The following is a 17,100-nucleotide window of genomic DNA, read 5'->3' on the forward strand; positions in this document are numbered from 1 at the left end:
GCATAGATTTCTTGTGCTTTGTAGTGGTAATATGGGCTTGCAGGTCTGACAAACCTTTATTTGCCACGGAGACATATGTTCCTGCTTTGCAAACAGTACACTCTGCTTCGCATTTGTCACGACCCAGACGAAAACACGGGTACTTTTTGCGCATTTCATCCGTGAAGTTACATTTGCGTTTCGGCATTTTCTCCGCCTCTGTCTGTCTGTGTAACTTTTTCGGGGAGCAATGATAGGCAGCGCTGAGCGCGAATGCGCGATGTATGCTGTTCAGTGTCTGTGTGAGTGTGAGTGTGAGTGTGAGTGTGAGTGTGTGTGTGTGTGTGTGTGTGTGTGTGTGTGTGTGTGTGTGTGTGTGTGTGTGTGTGTGTGTGTGTGTGTGTGTTTGGTCACGTGTGCCTCCAGCAGCCTGTCAGCAGCCGTGTTGCGGAACCGGGGTTACGGAAGTACCATATTTAGCGCTTTCATTGTAAAAACTCCAGACATATTTTGCATGATTTGTTTTGGTCCAAAATGGCTCTTTAAACATCTAGGGTTGCCGACCCCTGGTCTAAAGTATCAAAAGTAGCAGATCTACAAGCTCAAAACGCGTTGCTTTGCGCCGCGTTTCGAGCTTGTGGATCTGCTATTGTTGATGTTTTTGTGTGGCACTGTAGTATGATCAAGTAGGGCGTTAATTTACGAAAAGAAACACGACGCCGGGCACGGCACTCTCTCGTCTGCAACGTGTGTGGCGACTTTGAAGTTGGTGGAACGGTTCTCGATACGAGCATTACAGACGTACATACAGTACGTACGTACAGAGATTCCTTGTGTTTATTGTAAGACGATGAACGGTTCTTACACCGCGAAATCCTTAGTGTTCATTTTACTCTTGAGAGAGAATAAACCCAAATGGACCCTTATACAAGTCCATTTGTACTCTGATTCAAAATATACATTTGCATGCATTAAGAATTTGACTTGGTGTTGGTATGACATGCACACACAGCATAGTGCATACACAGGCATCAGATAACAAGGTGCACCATACAGTAGGCTATCTATAGACTACAGCTCTAAACAAAATCTAAATATACTGTATATCAACAGGGTGTTATTGGTCATTTTCTCAGCTGAGCACAACCTACTCCAAACAGATAGAATACAATGGAAAATAGGCTCTATGCACAGCAGCCATATTGGCAAGACATTGGGCCCTTTCCTTACTTCCTTCACCAAGGATATTGATTAAGGCTCTGTTCCATTTAGGGTAGCACAGTGGTTTTCACACTTTTCAATTTCACGGACCACCATAACTCTCAGAGTTACACACCCGTAAGGGGCCATTTGGAACCCCCTCAAGGAACCATGAGGGTCCCTGGACCACACTTTGAGACCCACTGGTGTAGCAGAGTGTTTCCAGTGAGCCAACATGCACAATATCAGCACCCTGACTCTGTTTGACCAGAATGGAACAGAGACTTCATCAGTATAATTGGTAAGGCCTGTGAAGGAAGTAAGAAAGAGGCCCCATTTCTTTCCAATATGGCGTATGGTGTATAGAGCCTATTACAGAACAATATAAGTCAGACTCTGTCATCTTTTAATTTGGCACAGCTGAATACAAAGACTAGACTGCAGCTTGGCATTTACGCTAGCACCAAATATGACGTTTTGGGAGTTGCCTGGATTCATTTAACTTGCTCAGACTTGGGTATGATTCAGGTTCAACACAATATCATTTAAAATGATTTTTGTTTTGTTTTATTATTTGTTTTGGTCATTTTCAAGCCTGGATTTGATAGGGACAGGGGCGAGAGACAGGACATGGCAGGAGAGAGAGAGGAGGACATGCAGCAAAGGGCCTCAGGGTCAGATTCGAGCCCAGGCCGGCAGCACAAGGACTGAGCCTTAACGGTATGCGCTCTACCATGTGAGCTCTACCATGTGAGCCATCATTGAAATTCTTGACTTGGGTAGAACTTGGCTTGTTTGGGACTGTTTGTCATTGACTTACGTGCAGCTGCGGCACACAGAGGAGCAGGTGAAGTACTCGTCAGGGAAGAAGGAGTACAGAGACATCCTCTCGTCTGAGATTTCCCCACAGAACCGCTCGCTCAGGGCCTGGCGGAGGAGAAAGAGAAGAGAGGGAGAGGGAAAGCGGTGGGGGAGTAGATGGGAAAGTGACGAGTGGAGCAGTGTTCATTTTGAATTGAATTCCATTTAGTCATATTTGAGTCATTTGAAATGTTTTAGTCTAGTTTTAGTTGACTAAATATCGTAAGATTTTAGTCAACTAAATCTACAGTTGATTTAGTCAACAAATGTGTATTTTGGCAGGCCGTGATGGCGTCGTAATGCCTGATTTAAACTTAGCTGTGTGCCGAAACTAGCCAATCTACAAGCTCACAACGTGTCTTAGACGCGCTGTGAGCTTGTAGATCGACGATCTACAAAACTATCTACAAAACATTTAGGTCGGCCGTTCATACTGGAGCAGTGACATGATTGATTTCCAAAGTAGTCGGTGTAGGTTTATTAGCAGCTGTACTCGCCGACATGCCAGCAACTACCTTGCATATAGAAGTTTTCTCCCCAATTTAGTCATTATGCCAATTCATTCTTCCCCACACACAGTGGTGTTTTGTCACTGCTGTTGTATCCTACTGACTCACCTGCCAGTGAGGAGCCCCCGCTGGGAGGACGTAGAGCCTTCGCCCTACTCTAAGGGTTTCTACACATTTTCTATTTTAAAATTCCATACTTTTTCAGACTCAAATTAACAGAATTCTCTGTAGATTTGTCACACCATATTTGACATCTGAGTACAAATAGCCAGATGTGTATGTAACTAACTGTTTTCAAAATCCAACCGTTAATTTATCTTCCATTCTGACTATATAGGTTATGCTAATATGTTGCCAAATAATTTCAAGAAGATTGTAGCTATGTACTGTAGCTCATAGAAATCAATTAACCACTAAACCATCGCCTTAGCCGCACGACTGTGTCAAGTGTTGAAAATAGCCAAATCTACAAGCTCACAACACCTCACAATGCGACAAATTGTGAGCTTGTAGATTGGCTATTAAATCTTTTCTTTTGTAACATGCTCAAAATAGGGACGGCATGTTGAAAAAAACATGTTGAAAAGATACGGTAGTTATTTTTTCTTACTACAACACTGCGTAATTCATAAATGTTCAGACAAGCATTTGTCAAAATGTTATTTGCAAACATATGTGAGCGGGTACAGTGCTTTAGGCAGCAAGGGGGCATTTTTCATTTTTCATTTTATTACAGATTGTTGAAGTACAGAATATAAGCTTTCATATGATGTATCATTCATTGAAATTGGAACACATTTGAAGAAGATGTGATCATTTGAATCTTGTCATCTTTAATAGTCTAAACTGAGATAATCCCTTGTAAAGAATTTCCACTTTCTAGCACCTCTCAGCTCCAGGTAATGGGCGTGAACAATGGGTAATTTATTCAACCTAGCCACTCCTCTAACCACTCCCCCATTTTCGGATTTTTACTGTGGAAAGCAACTAAGTACATTTACTCAAGTACTGTACTTAAGTACATTTTTTTAGGTATTTTATACATAGGCTATTTGAAAATAGCCGCTCTACAAGCTCACAATGCGCATTGCAACGTGTTGTGAGCTTGTAGATCAGCTATTTTCAAACATTTGAGTACTTTTACTTTAGGTACTTTAAGTATATTTTGATGCCAATACTTTTGTACTTTTACTTTGCTTGAACGTAACATTTTGAGCACAGGCCTTTTACTTTCTATATTGTGGTGTTGCTACCACCAAGTGCTTCTTCCACCACTACATTTGACCCACTGGTAGTCGACTATAGTCGAGGTTTACCTACTAATGATAAAGACACGCACAAACCTGGTGTTTGCACTCTCCATTTACAACCCGTACATCTACAGAAACGTTCAGATTTCAAATATAAAGTCCTTACCTCATGACAACGGATGTTACCATTCACTTCGGGTGGGTCTAAGTACCCGTATCTTCCATATTGTTCAATAAAAAGCATTTTAATCCGATCGGCGGCCATTTTCTCATAGAGTTATAACGTATCAGGAGTGCAATACCCCCCCCAACCGATACGGCCGCGTAGTTGAAAAAAAAAACGGAGATGGCCATCAATCGGATCAAAATGCTTTTTATTTAACAATACAGAAGATAAGGGTACTTATGAGGGCCCGTACATAATTATAACACCCGTGGTCATGAGATAAGAACTTTATATTTGAAATCTGAACGTTTATGTAGATGTACGAGTTGTAAATGGAGAAATGCAAACCAGGTGTACGTTCTGCCATGACGCTTGGCGACGAGCTAACAATGCTAAAGCTCCTAGCCTCGTTACTCCACTGTTGTTTTGGCCACATCTTCAGTGAAATACTTCCATACGAACGTCGAGCGGCCTGTTGTTTAGCTGGGGCTGACCTCACCTAGCTGCTGTGTTCGCTACAATCTTATATTGTTTATACAACTAGATTATGTCCCGAAAAAGACTAACGCAATACTGGCCGCTTCCTAGCCCTGGTCCAGAGCGTTAGTGAGATTATTTTTATTTACTCCACTGCGCCCTCTACAGATCTGGACAATTTGAACTTACCATTAACCAAATCTGTAGAGGGCACTGTGGAGTAAATAAAAATAATTTCCGTCTTGCGGACATTTTCTGCCCAAAAAGTGTATTTTACAGAGTAGCTGGGGTGCTGAGAGGCTTCCCACCTCCGAGAATAGACTTTCAACAACACAAAACAGCCTTTGTTTCAGTGAGTAGCGAAATGGTTTTGTTTATTTTCACTACTCTTGAGTCTTCCAGGGCGTTAGAGGGAACTCACTAACGCTCTGGACCAGGGTCCACCGTGGTGAAGTTAGTTTCAGCCTCAGGTTGAATATTCACCCGGTGGATATTACTCCAGTAAAGTAAAATACCTCAAAATTGTACTTAAGTACAGTACTTGAGTAAATGTACTTAGTAACTTTACACCACCACAGAGAGGAGCGAAACTGATGGGCGGGGATTAGGCTTGTAACCGGAGTACAATGCCTAGCTATGACCAATCGAAACCTCTCGGGTTAGCAACTCTCTACCAAACTCTCCGCCCACAGGACCCACAAGAAACAAGCACACAGACTAGCAGAATAGGAGCCTACTTTACTATACAAATTTAACCATTTAATGACTTTAAAACGGATATCTGTTGGGATTGAAAGCTTGCTCGACATTCGAACTGTGTTAATATGGAAAAAAACGAAAATCAGCCAAAAAAAAAAAAAAGTTATTTTGCTTAGTTTCTACCGTTTCTCATCTCGCGAGTTGATGCCCGAAACACCAGGCCTGCTCACATATGATAGCGGCACATTTTCTTTAAACTAATTTGGTGGGGTGTGTGTGGATTTGATAAAGTTATCATAAGTCAACAGTAATTTTTCTATACCGGTACTCTTTTTTTCTCATTTCCATACTTACCCAGACCTGGAAATTACTAAAAAACCTAATTCCATACTTTTCCATACTTGTGTAGGAACCCTGTACTCCTCCCACCCGACACTCCCTGCTGACAGGTGCTGCCCCAGCCAGAAGGAATACGTGCAATGACAATGATCACCCTGCCCGCCCGTCTTTCCTCCCCCGAACACGGGTCAATTATGTTCGTGTATAGACGCTTGACAAAGTCGGATGCACCGCGGTGGATTGGAACCCACAACCTCCGCGGTGGTGGGCAGGCACTTTACCACTGCGCCACACTAGCGAGCACACACACACACACACCTCCTCTGGCCACCTACCTCCAGGGCATGGAACACGATGCCAGGCTGGCGTGGGGAGCGGGTGTGGGTGTTCCTGACCTGCTGCCTCACAGCCTCCAGCAGTGTACTGTAGTCTGTAGGGGGGGTGATGGTCTGTGTGCCCACGTACTGCACTGAGCTGAAGGCCTCCGTGCCCAGGCCCAGCTCATGGAAGCGCTTCTGGAGCAACGTATCGGCGTGGCCGGACACTCTGGACTCTGCACCAGTGGGAGGAGGCAGGCGGAGGGGTGTGGAATGGGTTAGTGGGTTAACAGTGGAGTCACACTCAACATATATGACCCCAAAGCTCACAAGTTATCCCTGGGGCTTGCTTCTCCTTTTGAAAACACACCCCTCAACGGTTAAAGGACGACGTCACCCATTTTCAACCCATCTTCATTTAATTGGTCCTCACTAATGCTCATGATGAAATGGTACCATTTTTTTCTACTCGCTCTGTGTCTCAAAGGAGGGCTGTGGACACTTCAGAAACCAGCCTGGATTCCCCATCGATGATGTCACTGGTAGACTGGGTTTCTGAACTGTCCACAGGCCTCCTCTGAGACACAGACCGAGCAGACAAAAATAGTACCATAATATAATGAGCATTAGTGAGGACCAACTATATGAAGATAGTTGAAAATGGGCGAAGTCGTCCTTTAATAAATGCAAAAACAAGAATGACAATAATAGAAAGAAGGAGTGATTTTCCTGGTGAGTTTGTGTCACACATGTGAAAACAGTCTTCACACACATTGGAGTGAGCACAAAAGATGTTAGAAGGGTGACAGGTACAGCCACTTTCAGCATGAAAGTGGCAGAGAGCATATTTTAGTGGGAACGCAACAGAGTGTGAGGGAGACAGGGAAGGATTGCCTGTGAAGCCTACACTCCTCAGGCTTTCTTATGAAAATTGATTATCCGCATCTAATTTTAGCTGGTGAAAGTTACAGGAGTGCATGTAGAGTGCATTTGTTTCCTTTTCATTGTTACAGACCTGTAAGGGTCCATTTGGAACCCCCTCAAGAAACCCAGAGTGTCCGTGGACCTCACTTTGAGAAACTAGAAACTACAATGCAATACTGTATGTATGATTGCATTTGTGTTTATTAAAAATGATAATGAAGGCCAAAATTATATATCGTCTCTGTCGGGTGGAAACCTCATGTCCAAAATTGTTACTTTTCAGGATTCCAATAAAAAAATAGCTTGTAGATCTGCTACTTTTGTGTGTAGTATGATCAAGTAGGGCATTCATTTACGAAAAACACAAAAAGTTAGAATATGGCGCAACGATATCTTTATGGAATCGTTATTCATTATATGGAACCATTAAGGAATTGGACCGTTAACACATTGCCTGCCAAGGACGCAGATATGCGTTCTATTTTCAAATTATTATTTTTTAGAAAATTCCACAAGGGGCGCTTAGGAATAATCCCTCGTCACTCAGAGAAGCAGTAGACGGATGTGACGTCATTCCAAAAAAACAGACTTCCGTCCGCCCCAAGTAGGATTTTTAGAAAAACAGTTTGAATGTTATCGTTCCAGTGGATACACGGATCCCTCCCCCAACCCACGGAGATGTTTGTACACAACGTGGCTTCCACAGCGTTTCAACGATCATCAATTTAAGGTAATTACGCTGTCACTGGGATAAAAAACGATGTTTAAAATCTTGGCGGGTAATGTGTTAAGAGGGAATCGTTGAAAGAACCGGAATCGTAAACCTAATTCCATTCATACCTTCTCCCAGGAGCCGAGTGTGCGTGGTCTCCTGGAAGACGATGACGGCAGGACCCAGGGAGGAGAGGGGCACGTCCAGCCCACAGCGGCTGGACAGGGCCCTCAGCTCCGGGGTGAAGTGCTTCAGGTAGGCCCCCGACGCGTTGCTCAGGAACTGGAACATGTCGTTGTGGAGCCTCTCTGCCCGCGTGCGGTACACCACCACGTCTGACACTGCCAGGACCTGAGAGCGGGGCGGGCAGAGAGACTGTGGGGTCATGTCTGAGATCAGATGCCTAATAGCCAAGGGCTCTCTAGGCCGAGACCATTAGGGTTTTATTATTATTATTATTGAATTCTATTCCTGATCTAAGCAATTCAAACACTCTTTAAATCGCTAGTATGACCACTTCAAATACTCTTCAATCTTAAAATAACAAATATCCTTTCACTGTGAAAGCCAGAGGAACCACATGTGTCCAGACAAAGTTTTCATTCTCTTATTCAGTGAGAATGGGTAAAGAAGAAGACAGAGATGTGGGAACCGTGAACTTTGCAGAAAGACAAGACAATACTGTGTGCAAATGTACCAAACCATTAAAAAAAGTCGGTAGAATAACTCAAACTGTCCACTAGAGCCCTGCACAGGACTGCATTCTATATTCCGCTCCCGCTTGATTTTCTGATCATGGTTTCATTTCTGAACGCCCACAGTTCATTTCTGACCAACAACCGCTTCTGCCACGTGCTAAATTCAAGTGCTGTTTAGTCCCGCATAATCCTGCAATACTACCGTCAAATCCTGCATAATCCTGCGATATTTCCACTGGGCCTCAGAAACACTACAAACAGAAAGCTTCTGTTTGTAATGTTTTTGAGGAACACAGAAAAAGCGAGAGAAACAGACAGAGACAGATAGACAGCCATTACAGCACCACGGACAGAGACAGTGCGCTCGGCTGGACTTACTGACATGCACATAAATTTCGTTCTCCTCTGTATTTAGCCTAAGATAAATGTGTTCATATCAAGCTAAATGAAAAGCAACCACACATGCTTAGGTGCGCTTACATCCGATTTATTGTGGGACAGCGTGGGATTTTGCGGTACAGTTTTTGTTGTTGGGTCTAGGCCCGTCATAATCGTCTAATCGCAATTATTTGAGATAATTGCAATTATTTTTGCATAATCGTCGTAATCGTTTCCATATTGAAAAATGTTACAAAAATATGTCAGTAATTTCTTTGTAAATTTAGGTTATTTGTCATATGGTATCTTGCCTTGTGCAATTCCCAATGCAGGGCTCTACTGTCCACCGCTGGGCATTATCATTACCTTTAGCAACAACCTCATCCTCTGGTTCTGATTGGCTGCGGCCCCCAGCAGGCCTTCGGTATCCAGGGCGACCAGGTTTAGGGTGGGGTCGTACGCGGCCCAGACGCCCACGGTGCAGGAGTTGGGAGACTTGGAGGTGTAGAAGACGCTCTGCCCTCCAAACAGGATGTGGTTGAGGGTGTGGGACTTGCCGTCTCCGGTGTTGCCGAAGATGGACAGGACCTTGACCCCCGCCACCTGGCCGCAGCCCAGCCCCTGCAGGAACTCGGCTTCATCACGCACCTGGGGGGGGGGGGGGGCAACAGGGTGACAGGAGGGAAGTTAATAAGTAAGAACGGAGTGGGCTTATTGTTGGCATCAGCCGAGGGTCAATCCCCTTCACAATGAATGCTAAACCCCTCACCACTGGGAGACTGGTTGCAGTGCTGGAGCACCACACCGACCATCAAGCTCTCAATGGAATTGTTCTATTGACCAGATCTGTAGGGGGCGCAGCGGAGAGTGATGTCTTCAGTTAGTTTAGCTGTGCTACTTATTATGCCGAGTTGGTGTCCGACATTGAACCCAGAACCTCTCCAACCCAGACTTTCAAAGGACTGACTGGGGTACCCGGACACTCCAAGGGAAGTTAGATACAGACCCTTTAAGATTATCTTGGAATGGTATTATCTGTTTTACAGTACACAGCGGAAATGGACAGGGAAGAAAGGGGCAAACGGCAACGGGCAAGTCGAGGACAGAGTCACAGGACATCACATTTTCAGTAGTACACTAACTGGTTGTTACCTTCTGCTTTGTTAAAACAACATGAATAACTCCCCTGTTAATTTGATCTCATTAAAGACAAAAAGCAAAGAACCCTTCCACAATAAAACCCTTCCGTTTTGGACAAAACATTAGTTAAAAAGGAACATTTAAGGAGGACAATACAACGTTCTGTGATACTTCTTCCTCTTTCTACACTGCAGTGTTTTCTCCAGTCTCAAGACAATTGATGTGAGGGGATTTAGTGTTGTCAAAAATAAAATATTTTACAACATATGAATATGAATAATTTCAGATTGAATTAGTACACAATATCAAGCTTAACACCATTTTGCTATGAAAGAGGGGGTGTGTGGGAGAGAAAGGGGGGTGAGAGAGAGGAAGAGAGAGGGGTGTGTGTGAGGGGGAGAGTGAGAGGGAGGGGAGAGAAAGAGGTGTGTGTGTGTGTGTGTGTGTGTGTGTGTGTGTGTGTGTGTGTGTGTGTGTGTGTGTGTGTGTGTGTGTGTGTGTGTGTGTGTGTGTGTGTGTGTGTGTGTGAGAGAGAGAGAGAGAGAGATAAGGGGGGACAGAAAGATGGGGGGTGTAGGATAGGTGTGAGAGATGGAGGGGGAGAGGAAGAAAGTTTCAGACGTTTGTCGGAGGTGACTCTTACAGGAGAGTCAAAGGGAGTCACGACTCTTTAACCCATTAGGAACAGGAAATAATCTGTGTAATTCTTAGATTTCTTTGGCTTTTCAAAAATAGCAGATGCAGTATACAAGCTCATAGCGCCGCTAAGAGCTTTGAATATATATATATATATATTCTTAAAGCAAACATTTGCAACTCACATCTTTCTATATCAGTGGTTCTCAAACTTTTTCATGTCAAGGACCCCCAAAATTATATGTATTTGGCCGCGGACCCCATCTCAAAATATTTAGTTTCAGAGACCCCCAGAAGCAAAGATTTGAGTTACAAATGTTCCCTTTAAAAAAATATAAAAGAATAAAAAAATATCTAAAATATAAATGTTCAAAAATAGCAGCACTCAATGAGCTTGTATATCTGCTATTTTTGAACAGCCAAAGTATAAAATATGGATAAAGTGGTTACACAGATGCGTTCCCGGTTTGAATGGGTTAACTTGATACATTCATCGCACTTACGTTGATAACGTGTTTTATCTCCAGATTGAATACATTTCTAGTGTCGCCTGTCTTTGTCGCAACATCTTTCGAACAAGTCTTACAAACAACTTGTTTGTTCAGTATCATTTTGCCTGTAACTCAATCATTTCCAAATTACATTATGTTACGTGCCCTATTTTTGGAACTAGTTATGTGTGCTCACATTGTTCTCTTTCTTCGCCAACAAGAGAGCTACTCAGGGGCACGGATGGAGTCTTCACCCCCTTCCTTGTCTACACAGCACGTCTGCTGCAGCAGATGACGGAAAGCTATGAAAACTTGTGTGAAAATAAAACGCAGAGGGAGGTATGGACAGCCCAGAGCATCAGTGGACGTGGGCTTCCCTCCATCTAGGATAGTGCGTCAGTAAACCTGTAGGATTATAAAAGGACCCGACTCACCGAGCCACCCCGACCACGGACTGTTTCAGCTGCTACTGTCTGGCATTGTGGTACCACAGCATAAAGGCCAGGACTAGCAGGCTCCATCAGGCAAACAGGCTTATGAATAACAGACACTAATGGCCTGTCGCCTCTCAAGCCCTCTCCAGACCAATCTGAGTCGGCCCGATTTTGGGCCGAATTGGCTTCGGGAAGCGTCGGCCAGTCGGTTAGGGGTCCGTCGGGGGGTCCGTCGGGACCTTTTCGGCCGACCCAGAGCCGACCGAACATGTTCAGCTTTTTAGCCGACTGGTAGCGCAGTGGCAGTGACAACAGAGGGCTGTCGGTGTTGCCAGATTATGTGAGAGAAACAAGCGACCATGTCTATGAAAACCTACATTCACTGTTTCTTGTTGTTGCTCCCAGAGAGAGAGAGATTGATTGATTTGCCCTACTTTTGCGCTGTGGTGATTGGGAGCAGGTGTGTAAATTTGTCCAGTGACGGAGTCACATGCATCCGTGTTTATGTATAAATATGTAATGCGCAAGTATGTAAACATGTCCTTCTGAGTGGGAGTTCAAGCATTGCATGAATAGGCTCGTAAATCAGAGAGAGAGAGAGAGAGAGAGAGAGAGAGAGAGAGAGAGAGAGAGAAGAGAGAGAGAGAGAGAGAGAGAGAGAGAGAGAGAGAGAGAGAGAGGTAAAACGCGGCAGGGAGAGAAAAAAGGGAGAGTGAAAGATTGAGAGAGAGAGGTAAAAAGCGGCAGAGAGAGGGAGAGAAAAAAGGGAGAGTGAAAGATTGAGAGAGAGAAAGAGCGAGCGAGAGATTGAGGAGACGGAAAGAGGGAGAGAGAACGAGCAATTAAGTGAATTGCTTTCACCTGCTGCTGCTGCTGCTGTGCGGAGTGTGCTACAGGGCATATCTCCGCCAAGCCAGGGTGACCTACCCAGGCTCATGAAATTCATATTCAGGCATAGTAGCCAATTAGAATGAAATCTTCAAAAACGGACTCATATACTGATACAGAACCATATATTGGCTATATATTATGGCTGTCGGGTGGAAATCTTGTATGTTCCTTTTTTATTATTATTTAAAAACAATTTAAAATCGTGAAAATAGCCAATCTACAAGCAGTAATTATTAATAATTAAGAAATACTATATTTTAAAGAGTGAAAAATCAACTAAAGTCATTATTAGTGCAAGTTCATTCACATTTCATTTGAATGAAAATAACTTGTGGGTAAAATACATTCTGTGAATCTAATGTGATTAATGTGACCCCTACTTCAGTCAGTGAAGTCCAGGGCTGAATGTGACATATTGAGACCTATATAACTAAATATTGGTCATTTGCCAACACATTATTTTGTGAAATAAATGGGTAATATTTCACAGATAGTTATACTATTCTTATAATATATTAAAATACAATCATCCTTAACCTTCAAGTTAAATGCATTATTTCCGTGGACTTAAAAATCATTTTTGGACTTAAAAATCGTTATTATTTTTTGGATGGCCTTCCTGCCCTGGCAGGAAGGCCGGGCAGGGCCTCCAAAGGCCAAGTGGCCTTGCCCCTAAAATGACGAAATTCCAGGCTTGAATGCAATAGATGTACTCTGAGTCTGTTACAAGTAAAAGTCCGGAATTCAACATTTACTTGAGTAAAAGTACTAAAGTATTGGTATAAAAATGTACTTAAAGTACCAAAAGTAAAAGTACAAAAATGTTTGAAAATAGCAGATCTACAAGCTCAGAACGCGTGCATCGCAACACGTTGTGAGCTTGTAGATCTGCTATTTTCAAATAGCTTATAGGTACAAAATAGGGCTAAAGTGGTTAATGTATGTTTCATAATGATTTCATGAATGATCTGCAAAGTAACTAGTAACTAAACATTTCAAATAATTGTTGTGGAGTACAAGTATAGACAATTGGAAATACTCCAGTAAAGTAAAAGTACCTCAAAATTGTACTTAAGTACAGTACTTGAGTAAATGTACTAGTTACTTTACACCACTGCACGTCAGTGAAGAAAAAACGCTGGGAACATCCCTAAGTGGCTTTGCAGGGAAACAAGCCCAAAGTCGCTTATAATAAGCAGACCTGGCAACGCTGGCACGCTAAAAGTCAAATTAGCACATGAATGGCCAGTCGGCTGACAGACTTAAATGGTAACTTTTGCCAACCGAATACCAGTCTGTTGCAGTCTGGAGTAGTCTGCAATAGTCTGGACGAGTCTGTTTGGTGCGGAGTTGCCTTCACACACACACACGGTATGCGGTCCCCGGGAAAAAACACTTCAACTGCTTGAGGGCCTTGTGCACATACTTATGGGTCTCTGGTGTGCCTATTAACACAAAAACTGTGAAATAAGTTAACCCTGTGCCAGCGGCTGCCTAGGTTTTCTGAGGTCAGAAAACAAGCCATTCAGATTAGTCTCCAATGTTGCCAGGTTTTGTGACAGAAACAAGCGGACAGGTCTGCTAAAACAAGCCCAAAATAAGCGTATAGGCCACATGATCACATACACAGGGGGTCCCCAGCTAAATGTGTTAATATATAGCATATTATTTAACCACTTTAAACCTATATTGAAATTGTAAAAGTGGAATGTTTTTGAAACACTTTTTAACAACTCAAATCTCGTATGGGGGTCCCTGGCACAAAATATTTTTTACAACCACTGATTTAAACACCAGGAAACGAGCCCAAAAAAACCGCAACCTACAACTAGATTTAAAAGCAACTTTACAGAAAAAACAGCCCAAAGTCGCTTATATAAACAGGCATGGCAGTATGTGATTCAACAAGCCATTCAGATTTGTCTCCCCATTATGTCAAGTGGGGACTTGGGGGGGATAATCCTGCCCCCTTCTCAGTATCCACCCACTCCAGGGGGGGGGGGATGAGAACCATGTTAAAACACAGGATAGCACAAAGGATGTGTTTTGTCTTTTTAATGTCAATATTGGAACCTTTCTGTGCTGATAGTGTAAACTTTCCTTTTGGGTATTACTATATCATCATCAGTTCCTACAACTACAAATACTGTTCTCAGCCATGATATCGATGTTTATCTCTTAACACACTGCTCGTTACTACAGTATCCACACAGATTATTTGTTTGTACCACTTTTATACAGTGTCCTAGTTTTCTGTCCGTGCAGTTATGACTCATGAGCATGGCTCACAAGGGGATTTTCCCAAAGTGTCTTTCAATCTGCAAAAACCAGTGGTGTAAAGTAACTAAGTACATTTACTCAAGTTCTGTACTTAAGTACAATTTTTAGGTACTTTTACTTCTACTCCACTACATCTCAGAGAGAAATATTATACTTTTACTCCACTACAATTATTTGAAAACTTGAGTACTTTTTTCCACCACCGGCCAAAACACTCTACCTTTGTACATTACCCAGGCAAAGACACAACGTAGCTAACAGGCGGTAATAATAAAATAAAACCTATTATCCTTTATTGTTGTTATTATTGTTGCAGTATCATGGTGGGCAGCATCACCCACACAGGAAGTCATCAACTGTCTGCTAACAGCTATTGGCTAACATCCTTTAGTATTCCTGTCATTTATCATCATATAGCTCGGTTATTATCGTTAAAAAGACGTTAAATTGTTAAACTTTTAAAATAACGGCGCATTCGTGTATTCCACTTGCTATTCTTACCAACAACGCCACTGTCATAATAAAAACATAACAAGCGTGGCCTTTTAAATCTTAATGTGGACTTTGTTTTGAGTCCCCCCCCCCCCCCCCAGCGGTCAGCAAAAACAGCCGATCTACAAGCTCGCGACGCGTTGTGAGCTTGTAGATCTGCTTTTTCGGGCGTTAGCGCTAGCTCTGGTCCGGCTGCTGGTCCATAGCGTTAGAAGGAGTTCTTCTCCTTAACGCTATGTTACCTTCGAGCCTTTGCCCGCACACCCGCGGTAGAGCAGCCTCTCGTCTGTAGTGAAAAGAGCAAGACAAAAGACACTTTTCGCTACTCACCAAAGCAAAGACGGGTTTAAGATGTTGAAAACCTACTTTCCGTTGTGGGGTCACTCGGAGCCCCCCACCCCCCGTCTAAAATACACTTTTTTGGACAAGACAATAAAATATTTCACCGGAAGGAAAAATGTTTTGGTTGCTCCACTGCGCCCCCTACAGATGTGGTCAATAGAAACATTCCATTGACCAGATCTGTAGGGGACGCAGTGGAGCAACTAAAGATTATTTCCTTACGGTGAAATATTTTATTTTCTGGCCAAAAGTTGTATTTTAGACGTGAGGTGGGGGGCTCCGAGTGACCCCACTAACGAAAGTAGGCTTTCACCATCTTAAACCCATATTTGTTTTGGTGAGTAGCGAAAGCGTTTTTTTTATTTATTTTTTACTAAAGACGAGAGGTTGCTCTACCGGGGGTGTTCAGGCAACGGCTCGAAAGTAACATAGTGTCAAGGAGAACTCCTTCTAACGCTTACCCACCGCAGCTAGCTAAAGAGTTTAGCTAAATGAGTTTCACCTGCAGGTTTTCTTGTTCGTCCACCAACAGGAAGCTGCGGTCTGATCGCCCGTCACCCCCCGGCTTGTTGCCGAGACACAGCGACGCGTTCATGTCCATTTCTCTCATCAGTGTCTCGGACATGGATGCTGTCTGTCTGTCTGTCTGTTGTTGTTGTTGTTGTTGTTGTTGTTGTTGTTCAACACGACATGTTTCTGATTCTGAGAGGACAGACAGACAGGCAGAGAGGGAGGGAGTCAGACAAGCAGACTAAACCGAAAGTTAACCCACTTCTGTCTGTCTGTTTGACTGTCATGTCACCCCACCACCAGTCACAACACACACACACACAGCGTAGAGATCCCATTGCCCCTGAGGAGGGCCTTTCTTTAGGCGACGCTGCCATTGGCTACTTAAGTTTGTTGTCACGGAAACGCTGTCTATGAGACAGTCTTTTAAATGTAATAATAATAATAATAATAATAATAATAATAATAATAATAATAATAACAATAATAATAATAATAACTATTACAATTGTAATAATTGACAACAATCTGTAATATAATTAAATAAAATGATTTAAAATTTGTAAATAATTAGACACAATCTTTTATATATTCATATTATTTGATATTTAATATTAATTAATAATAATAGACACAAATCAGTAGGCCACAATACCACAATAAAAAAAAATAGGTCTATAAAAAATATTGAAAATGTTCACACAAATCTATACAATATTTCATACATTATTATTTATCAATCATTTCTGACTAACATTTGCTTAGCCCGAAACCGGCGGTCCATTCGAGCTATGGGATGTAGACTCGACCCAACAACAACGCCACGTTTGGGGAGGAGCCTAGGGAAGACGTTCACGCACAGACCAGACGCACGTCTTTGGACCACGCTGTATATGAGGGAAATTAGCACCATCTTGTGGTGAAAATGCGAAACTGAAGTCAGAACTGAGCACTAGTGTGTGATTCAGTTTTATAAACTCCAAGAATCAATAAATTAGAAAGCGTAAAATTAGATGAGATGAGATAATGAATGTACAGCCCACAAATAACTTGCATTGAGGCAGTCGAGTATACTTACTTTGATTCATTCTTACAAACAAAAAATAAATTCATGCTGGCTAGGGGTGATTATTTCCAATGGCCAGTTGATGATGATGAATGCATGTAAACTAGTTTACTTTATTATTAGTACACTACACAGTAAACACTAATTTCCATTTAACTGACACAAAGTGTTTTATTGGAGCAGTGCTGCCATGGTTAGAGCTGCTTGCTAATGTTCATTAAATATTTGTTAGCACAGATCTATAAATATCACATGTCAGAATGGCTTCCGAGTGGCGCCACACTGCTACTAAACTGACATGGGGAGAGA

At 42.7% G+C, this 17,100-nt stretch overlaps 1 protein-coding gene across 1 annotated transcript in view; it reads right to left on the reverse strand.

The window, feature by feature from the left end:
• LOC308086088 (zinc finger FYVE domain-containing protein 1) overlaps nucleotides 1-16,017 on the reverse strand; it is a 29,620-nt gene extending 13,603 nt beyond the window's left edge. The window contains exons 1-5 of the mRNA XM_080429458.1: nucleotides 15,718-16,017; nucleotides 8,876-9,157; nucleotides 7,562-7,784; nucleotides 5,816-6,033; nucleotides 2,000-2,106 (exon numbers count right to left, since the gene is read on the reverse strand). Coding sequence (XP_080285584.1) covers nucleotides 2,000-2,106; nucleotides 5,816-6,033; nucleotides 7,562-7,784; nucleotides 8,876-9,157; nucleotides 15,718-15,840 — 953 coding nt within the window. The 5' untranslated portion in view covers nucleotides 15,841-16,017. The remainder of the gene's footprint in view (nucleotides 1-1,999; nucleotides 2,107-5,815; nucleotides 6,034-7,561; nucleotides 7,785-8,875; nucleotides 9,158-15,717) is intronic.
• Between the last annotated feature and the right edge of the window lie 1,083 nt (nucleotides 16,018-17,100).

The sequence above is a fragment of the Gymnoscopelus braueri genome, assembly GCF_963280865.1.
Source record: "Gymnoscopelus braueri genome assembly, chromosome: 5".
Classification (NCBI taxonomy): domain Eukaryota; kingdom Metazoa; phylum Chordata; class Actinopteri; order Myctophiformes; family Myctophidae; genus Gymnoscopelus; species Gymnoscopelus braueri.